Source organism: Filicampus tigris, chromosome 13 (genome assembly GCF_054856515.1).
Source record: "Filicampus tigris isolate MCC_2025a chromosome 13, RoL_Ftig_1.0, whole genome shotgun sequence".
Classification (NCBI taxonomy): Eukaryota; Metazoa; Chordata; class Actinopteri; order Syngnathiformes; family Syngnathidae; genus Filicampus; species Filicampus tigris.
In genome coordinates this window covers 23,539,456-23,549,394 of record NC_141229.1, presented here as the reverse complement: position 1 = coordinate 23,549,394, position 9,939 = coordinate 23,539,456, and the positions used below count along the sequence as shown (strand labels likewise).

General features: G+C 44.5%; 1 protein-coding gene across 1 annotated transcript; it reads right to left on the bottom strand.

The window, feature by feature from the left end:
* Positions 1-8,465: 8,465 nt before the first annotated feature.
* On the bottom strand, positions 8,466-9,243 carry LOC147137981 (uncharacterized). The gene is given in 2 exon segments (XM_086050079.1): positions 8,466-8,867; positions 8,869-9,243. Coding segments are annotated over 2 exon segments (777 nt in total).
* Between the last annotated feature and the right edge of the window lie 696 nt (positions 9,244-9,939).

Here is a 9,939-nt window from a genome sequence, read left to right as displayed (position 1 = left end):
TTGTGGAATATAAGTTAAGCAGTAAGATCCACCGTTTTTTAGCCAATTCAGGGGGTGGCCATTTTGTCACTTTCTGTCGACTGAAAATGTCATCCTAGTTGCTCAGGTAACAACCAATCACAGCTCATATGTTTTCTGAAGCTGAGTCATGATTGGTTCTTACCTGAGCAACTGTAATGTCATTTTCAGTCGACACCAAGTGTCAAAATGACCCCCCCCTGAGATGGACAAAAAGATTTGCATTAAGATTTCATTACTATGTTACAGATGAAGATATTGTGACAGTCTTGTTGCACGTGTATTTGTTTTTTAGTAAAATAAATAAAATTGGGGTTTGAAATGACAAATTGGTATTGTATATTTTTTAAGTTGCTGCATACCACAGGTCACAGTTTTATTCCCATTTCTGGTAAAAGTCAAACAAAAACTCAATGGCAGTTTAAATGTAATCATCAAGTATAGAAGCGGTCTACTTTTTATCTGTGTCCCATTAATTTTTCTTTTGGTGGTTTTAGTTTTAACAGTAAACATTACAGATGAAAATCTTGGTTAGACATTGTCAGTTTGACTGTATGTCCATATTTACCAGTAATACTCATTTAATGAAGACTTTCGTCAAATAATTCAATGATAGTAAGTAGATGTTTATTTGACAACAAAACATCGTAATTAATTCTACAAATTATATTGCATGAAACAACGTTTTAATAAAATAAGCAGAATAATTCAGTAAAATCACTGACCTTTAATGAAGCTTTTACTGTTTTATTATGTATTGCGTCTGTTTTTTTTCAGTGAAATTGAATGGGATTAGATGTAAAATAAGCAACTGCTGCATGTAAATTATACGGGAAAAATGTCTTGAATAAAAGGCATAGTTGTGTTAATCTAGCTGCAAAATTGTGTTGAATTTACCAGTTTATCATGTCAATTTTTGTAGAGGATTACAGTTTTATACTGTAAAATTTACAGGTTATTCTGTAATGTGTTTTACAGTCTGCCGTATTTTTTACAATATTATTCTGGCAACCACAGCTGCCGTTTTTTTTTCGTAAAAACAACGGGGTTTTTTTTTACAGTGTGGCCTAAGTAAATAAATAGGGAAAAAAATATTTGTGCTATACTGTTCTCCCATGAATATGATCACACTTATGTGGGAATAATGAGATGAACACAAGTCAGGCGCTACACTACTTAGTTAAATTTTCAGCATATGTAGCGGGGCGAGATATGGCCACTTTGCACCCTTGAGACACAACACGATGGACACGGGATAGTGGTTTGATTAACAATTGTTTTATTGAACCGTGAAGGGGATTAGTAAAAGGAACTAAAACAAGGGGCCCTGGGCCTACACAATAAAATACAAAAAAATAGCAACAATAATAAAATAATAAATAAAACCAAGTAAGAACAGGGGGGAGGAAGTCAGTAGGGCCGTGGTTGGCCGGGCCCAACAGTCTCATGAGGTTCGGGCATGCTAAAATTTACACTCACAATTAAAACACTGCACTCGCTAAAAATATAATTTAGACACACGATTATAACACTGCACTCACAAAGAATATAATTTACACACACTGCACACGGGCATGCGGGGACATACAATGTCGACAGGCAATTTGAAAGCACGCGCACCCTTGGGTTGGCTGCAGGCTCCCTCCCACGGTTCCGCTTAAAAGAAACCCCGTTGCTAAAATTTGAAAGATTATTAACCCCCCTTAAAATAATTCTAAAACTATGCTGCAGTAGTGCTGGTGCGCGAGGGGGGGGGGGGGACTGTCCTTGCACGGCGTTTGACGGGCGGCATTTGGCGGGCGTTGTACGCGAGCGTCGTCCACGAACGTCGGCTGTGGTGTCTCAGTCGGGGTGCGTGGCTCCGAGGGTCGCTCCTTTTCCCTCTGCGGTGTTTCGATCAGCGTGCGTGCGGGCGTGCGGGCCTGCTGCGGTCACTCCTCTCTGGTACGGTGTTTCGATGGATGGACGTGCATGCGTGCCACTGCCGGTCGCCTGCTTCAGGTCGCTCCTCTCTGCTGCGGTGTTTCGATGGATGGACGTGCATGCGTGCCACTGCGGGTCGCCTGCTGCGGGTCGCCTCTTTTCCACCTCTGATTGCACCGCATTTATGGCCCGGGCTCACCTTCTGTTGGGCTATCAGGCTGGCCCGGTCCACATCACGCCGTGATGAGGGACACCTGGGGACGAAGGTTGCGCTCTCTCTCTCACACACACCTGACACACCCACTCCTCCAAACAACCATGCTGCCTTCATTCACTCGTTACTATTTGAAATGGTGGATGAGGGCAGTCCACGGGGCTCGTACTGTCGTGGCCGCTGTCTGGTCCTTGGTGGGAACTGCCACTGCGTAACGAGAAAACTTTCGGGAAAAAAAAAATTCGAAAAAAAAATTCGGGAACGACGATCTGGTTGGCTGGGGCTCCCGTATCTGGTTCGCTCACGCGTCTCACCATCACACAGCCCAATGGGGCCATTCGCGGAGCAAGCTGTGAAGCTGGGGAGACAAGGCAGAGCGGTCAATATTTGTAGGGGGCTCACCTCCTATCGTTCAAATATGGGGAAGCTGTAGGTCTGGATCTCTCCTCTGCCTCTCCGCCCATAACTCCAGGTCAGACTGACTTGTGGGTGTGGTTATGGCAGCCTGCACCATCGCCCCTGCGGTCTCCCCCGGTAGTCGTGACAAGATGTCAGCGTTTTGGTTCTTCGTTCCTGGTCGTTATCGAATCTCATACCAACTGGGCGGCCCATCGCTGTTTGGTCGCTCCCAGCTTTGCCGTGTCCAAATGAACCAACGGGTTATTATCGGTGAACACCGTAACGTGCATGTACCACATGTAGTCCTTGAACTTCTCGGTAATGGCCCACTTTAGCGGCAGCAGCTCCAGCTTGAAAGAACTATAGTTCTGGTCATTACGTTCAGCGGGGTGAAGACTGCGACTGGCGTATGCAATGACTCTCTCCTTCCTGTCCTGAATTATACCATCCAGGCTCCCATCAGTGTATAGACGAAATGGGAGATGGAAGTCAGCGTAGGCGAGGATGGGGGCCGACGGACGCTGAGGGCCTATTAGCTTGGCCCTGGAGGAGTTGGTGGAGGGGGGTGGCAACCTTTGAGTAGCCCTGAATGAATCGTCTGTAATAGCCGAGAACCTGCTTGACTGTTGTCGGTGGGGCCCAGTCACGAACCACCACAGCCTTTTCTGGGTCTGTTGCTACTCCCTCACTGCTAACTACATGCCCCAGGTACGTCACTTTCCCTTGGAACAGGTGACACTTGCGTGGTTGCTGCTTCAACCCATGGTTGTTCAGACAGGAGAACACCTGCTCGAGGTTCTGCAGATGGGCAGAGAAGTGGGGTGAGTAGACAATTACGTCATCGAGATAGATCAGCAGATGGTCGTACACCTGGTTTCCTAGGCAGCGCTGTATAAGCCTCTGGAATGTTGCGAGGGTGTTGCAGAGGCCGAACGGCATCCTTTCGAACTGATAAGAGGTCAAATGGTGTGGTGAAGGCAGTCTTCTCTTGGTCCTCTGGCGCCACCTCCTTACACATACCATAATTTTTAAAATGTTAATCAACAATTAAAGCTCTTCTCGAGTGGGCTGGGGCCGTCTCCTGAAGCCTTGCAGTTTCTCCCTGATATCGCGCTGTCGCTCCTTCTCCCCTCCTCGCTGGCTCGTTGTTTCCCAGGCCGTCCCGAATAGCAGCTCAGCCAAGTTCTCTTTCGATTTAACCACGCTGACCGGCAGCCCTCTCTCCTTCATGTCCGCAGTCGCCTCCTCCGCCGTATGATACAGTCGAGTCCCACCTTCATAGAATACTCGGAGTCTAGCGGGAAACGGTGTCTGGAAACGAATCTTCCGCTGTTTCAGCACCCGCTTTGCTTCGATGTACTCCTTGCGTTTCTCAAGGATTGCAGATGGGTAATCATGATCAAAATAGATTGGCCTTCCGTTCCAACACACCTTCTTCTTCACCCAAGCTTTGCGTAATTACTCCTCCTTAGTCTTGTACTGAAGGAATTTGACGACTATTGATCGCAGCTTATCACCCGCCATGGCCGGGGCCCCTGAAACAAATGCGCAGTGCGCCTTTTCAATGTCCAGCGCCGTTGTCTGGGGAATCTCCAAAGTATAACAAAGCATCTTTTCCACAAATTCGATCATCGACGGCCCCTCGTCTTCTTTGGGAACATTGTAGATTCGGAGGTTTTCTCTTCTGGACCTCCCTTCTTGATCAAGTAATTTATTTTCATGCTGGCTAATCACCTTTAGCATCTTGCTAAGCGTCGATTCCACCATCTTTCATAGCTCCAACTCGAATTTCCGCTTCCGTCATTCTGTGATTAACATTAGCCAGCTCGCTTTTAATGTCATCCAACTGTTGTTTCATGTCCATTCGAAAGTCCCGTATCTCCTCCAAAACTTTCAGGCCCACCTCGTCGCTAGCTCGAGGGTTAGCGTTAGCCGTAGCATCCAGCGTCGAAGAGCTGTTGCTTTCATTCGCATCAATTGTAGGCTCTTCCGCGATGCCCTTCTTGCTTGCATCCTTACTCCCAAATTCACCCCTTTCTTAATGAAGTTCATCAACTATATTTCCTTTTTGATAGTTTAGGGGGGCGAAATTTGACAATGATAATGATCTTCTTATTTTAGTGAAGAGACCCAGTCAGCTGTTTTTAGACACGTCAGGAGGAAGCAGTGAGAGCTCCGAGGAAGGCTGCAGTGACAGCCGAAACTGTCAGCACGGTAAGAGAGTTTTCTCTTCACTAAAATAAGATCATTGCCATTGTTGGAAAAAAAGAAACTTCAAACCCTCTCAAGGAGTTAAGCCAGAAGGCGAAGCTCTAAATTTACTGGTCAATGTACGTTCCTACCCTCACCTATGCTGGCTAAGGTAAAGTCCCTCCTTTGTCATCAGCATTTAGAAACAGTCATCCATGCCTTACGGCGTACCTCTCCAAGCTCTTCCACCTTCCCACAGCCTCAGGTCTGCGGACCAGGCGCTGCTCAAGGTGCCGAGGACTAAGCGGCGCCTCAGAGGGGATCTAGCCTTTTCGGCTGCTGGTCCTTCCCTTTGGAATGACCTTCCATTGGATGTTATGTTTTTTGTCAAAAACACAAAACTGATCTCCGCAACATGTCAAGTCAAGTCAAATTTATTTATATAGCCCTTAATCACAGGAAAGTCTCAAAGGGCTTCGCATATGCACCATATACACGACATCCCCTGATCTTAACCTCCAGGAGGGAAAGGAAAAACTAAAAAAAAAACATCTGGGGAAAAGTGAGAAACCTTGAGAAGGGACCACAGATGGGGGAATCCCCCCTTCCAGGATGCTCAGGCTGCAATGGATGCCGAGTGGACAACATTGAACACACATTATAGTACTATACAGTGTTTGTTAAAGTGATGTGAAAGTTAATCAAATGAAGTGCTGCAGGAAGATGACATCAATGAAGTGAGCAGGGGCCCAATGGTCGTCAACGTAAAAATCTCCATAACAGCGCCTCCAAGGATGTGGTCAGCCTCCAATCTTGTAGCAGTCAGTTTGGTATTGGATCGAATCAGCAACCTCAAATTCGGTCGACATCACCTAATTCCCAAGCCTCGGAAAAGGGGGCAGAAAAAGAATAAAAGCGGCAGTAAAGAGGCCAAAACAAACAGTTCAACTAAACTCAGAATCATACAAATAAGTCTTAAGACGTGTTTTAAAAATTTCTACTGAGGTAGTCCCTCTAATATCCGTGGGTAGGGCATTCCAAAGCATCGGTGCCCGAATAGAAAACACTCTAGAGCCTGCGAACTTCTTTTTGGCTCTCGGGATCACTAAAAGGCAGGCATTTTGTGACCGAAGGTTTCGGATCGGAACATATGGTATCACTTATTCGACAAGATAGGAAGGTGCTAAGCCGTGCAGTATTTTGTAGTTAAGTAGCAAAACCTTGAAATCGCATCTCAAGTGGACTGGGAGCCACTGCAAATTGGCTAATATCGGAGTAATATTATCGAACTTTCTTGTCCTTGTCAAGAGTCTTGCTGTGGCATTTTGGACTAACTGCAGACTTTTAATACTAGACATGGGAAGACCAGAGAGCAAAACGTTACAATAATCGAGGCGAGACGTAACAAACGCGTGGATTAAAATTTCTGCATCACTATTCGACAGAATTAGACACATTTTAGCAATACTACAGAGATGGAAAAATGCGCTTCTAGTAATATTCTTAATATGTATTTGAAAATGTACATATAATATCACCAAGCGGAAGCATGTAGATGCTAAACAATAGGGGTCCTAGGATGAGTACGGATCCCTGCGGGACTCCACATGTAACTTTACAAAACTCGGAAGTCGCATTGCCATGAATTACACGGTGCATCCTTTCTGAGAGGTAAGAATTAAACCAAGAAACTGCTTAGCCTAAGATACCAACGTATCCCTCAAGGCGTTCAAATAGTATGTTATGATCGACAGTGTCAAAAGCAGCACTAAGGTCAAGTAAGAGTAGTATTGATGAGGTGTCGGAGTCCATAGTTAAGAGAAGATCATTAGTCACTTTAGCAAGAGCCGTCTCAGTAGAGTGATGGGCTTTAAATCCTGACTGAAGAATTTCAAATTGATTATTAGCGGCCATATAGTCACTAAGCTGTTGCGCTACAACTTTTTTGAGAATTTTTGCAATAAACCGGAGATTTGAAACCGGCCTACAATTACTGAGGTTCTCTGGATCAAGGTTTGGCCGCTTAAGCAGAGGTCGAATAACAGCGGTTTTAAAAGCTACTGGTACAGTGCCCGAGGTGAGTGATAAGTTAATGATATTTAAGACGGCGGGTCCTAGGGTTGTAAACAATTCTTTGATGAGTTTACCAGGAAGCAGGTCGAGCACGCAAGTTGTCTGTTTTGCCGCACCAACTAATTTTGTTAGGCTTTCAAGAGATACTATTTTAAAAAGAGATAGGGTTGTCAGACAGTTATCAGCCATAAAACCCCTACTAGCATCAGTATTCACGGAATTCAACAGGGTTTTAGGAGCGGTGTCCTTAATCTCATCCCGAATGCGCTCAATCTTCTGCGTAAAGCATTACATGAAGTCATGGGCTGCATGAGAGGAGCTATTGGAGGTCGGCAGCTGTTGCCTTAGCATTGCCACTGTATCAAATAAATATTTAGGATTGTTTTTATTTAGAACAATTAATCTGGAAAAGTAATTAGTTTTGGCTAAGGCGAGTGCTTCTTTATGTATTAGTAAGTTATCACACCATGCCTGAGACCTCCAGTTTAGTCGCACGCCATTTGCGCTCTCCCTTAGCAAAAAGTAGTTTATCGAAGTATACTAGAAGTAAACTTTTTGTTATACTAAAATGGAGGCAGTATACTTGAAGTGCACTTTTTGAATACTTCATTTTCTAAACTTCACAGAAGTATGCTTAAGTATACTTGGCTTGTACTGAAAAGTATATACCAAAGTTTAAGATAAAGTTGTATGGAAGCTTCAAGTATACATATTCCTTCTGTAAAGTATACAGAAAAATGTAAGGCTATAAGTACATTAATACTAAGAATTAAATTTAAATGAAACCATATCGTCGCTGTCCTGTGAAAAACACATGTCCATTTTTGCCCCAATTTTTAAATTTTTATGTGAAGGGAGTTTCTGCATTACAGATATCCTATTAACGTGAACATAATGACAAAAAAAAAATACAACATTGGACATGCATGTTTTTCACAAGACAGCAACGATATACTTCTTTCTGCCACAAAGTCCTAATACTTAGCCTTGTCAGTATTGGTCCAATTACAGGAAAAGGAAATATGCTTACATTCAGTTTAGAAGTTTAGATGTTTTTTCACGACTGACAAGCAGTTTGCTTTAGTTTGTACATATTCAACATCATAGTGCTGAGGTTTACAGGTTCACAATTGTACAGTGCTCAACTGTATTGTCTTTATTTACATTATTCCAAATTACTAAACGTAAAAAATAAATAAAAGAAAGTTCTTCACTGCTATATATTAGCGAGGCATTGTTTCGAAGAGAGTGATCTAATTTTAAACAATCCAAGTTTCAGTAAAATAGGTTCATCCAGATAATTGCCCATAATAGGATTCCTAACCATAATATTAATAAGATTGCGTTCCCTGTGTCCTGTATTGTACCTCGAACAACTGTAAGCGCGGCGGAAGGGTACGACTGTCGGAATATGGTAGTTATTTATCGGCTCTCGAGTACTATTATTATCAAATTGCACCACCTCTGTAGAAACAATATTGCTATGTGATGCAGGAATATGTGGAGTGTATGGCTCTGATCTAAATAAAAAACTATGTATGTTGTCAGAGTCTAGCATAGCGCTAGTTAACTCTAGCCTTACCGACTCCATACCCGTTCTTACAGGCTCACTAATCGCCTGTAACCCGACCTGCTCTGATGTGAACTGTCATGGAAGTCTCGAACAGTAATCTATATTTCTAGAAAGAGTGATGGCGCCTTCCCAGTTAGGGTGAAGGCCGTCCACCTTAAGCAGGTCGGGCCGGCCCCAGAAAGAAGGCCAATTATCTACAAACTGCAGTCCCTGCTCACAACAAAAGCTAGCCAGCCACCAGTTAAGCGAGAATAATCTGCTAAACCTCTCATCATTGCATCTCGCAGGCAAGGGGCCAGAGACAATTACTCGATGCCGACTCATCTTTCTAGCGAGATCACAAGTCCTAGCTATGTTCTTCTTTGTGATCTCTGATTGCCTCATCCTAGTATCATTGGAGCCGACGTGTATCACTATGTCAGAGTACCTAGTGTTGTTTGCCCTGTGCTGCAGTCTCTAGTCCTTTTACTCAGATCCCTAAGATTAGTTTCCTAAGATTAGCTTCAATGTCGGGTGCTCTTGCCCAAGGAATACACATCACGGTGGCTGGATTCTTTAGCTTAATGTTACGAGTAATGGAGTCACCTATTACTAAAATGGGGGAGCCAGTAGACCAAGGTGGAATGGGACTAGCTAATGGGCTGAATCTGTTATGCGTCTGAACAGGCTCACCGCGATTAGCAGGCCGCTTAGGGCAAATGCTAACCGGACTAGCAGGTTGGCTATAACCCATACTAACAGTTGTGTCCGCCACATCTAGGGTTACCACATTATTCTGCTCTAGCTGACGGACACGTCCCTCTAGCAGGGAAAGCCTTTCAATGAGACGAGTGCAAGTAGTGCACGAAGACATAGTTCCGTGTAGTCGCCCGGTGGATGAAAGCAGTTGAGCAGCTAAAGGGCAGCCGAGGAAGCCCGCCGCTGTCCGAGTTGTTGTGTGGCCGAGACTGATGGAATCGGCGATCCGCTGCTTCCAAAAAAATCATCAGAGTAGTCTCAAAAAAAAAAAAAAGAAAGTCGTAGGATGTGGGGGGAAAAAGACTCGCTCGTTCGTCCTTTGTCTCTCCGACAAATCTGCGGCGAGTCGGCGCGGCGGCGGGGTGGAAGTCGCTCTCCAAGTGCGCACTTCACAACACAGAGCGACATACGTATGATTTTGTGAAAACACATTACGTATATAAGGCATGTCTACGGTAGTGAGGAGAACTTTGAAGTGCAGTATTCTCCCCACTGATTCACAACAGCCCGAGTGGAGGTCAGCACCTAGCTATGTTCTTCTTTGTGATCTCTGATTGCCTCATCCTAGTATCATTGGAGCCCTTCCCACTACGCACAGCGTTGATGGACACTGCTTTCACCTCCTGATATGGCAAATGGTGGACCAGAATTTCTCAAAGCTGTCTGGAAGTTATTCTCCATGGCCTCATCAAACTTATCCTGTGCCTCAGTTTTTGTCTCAGTGACTACCAAAGCTGCATTTCACTTAGCCAGCTGGTAATTATCAGCTGCTCATAGAATAAAAACACCAGATAGGAGTACTTCAGCTTGA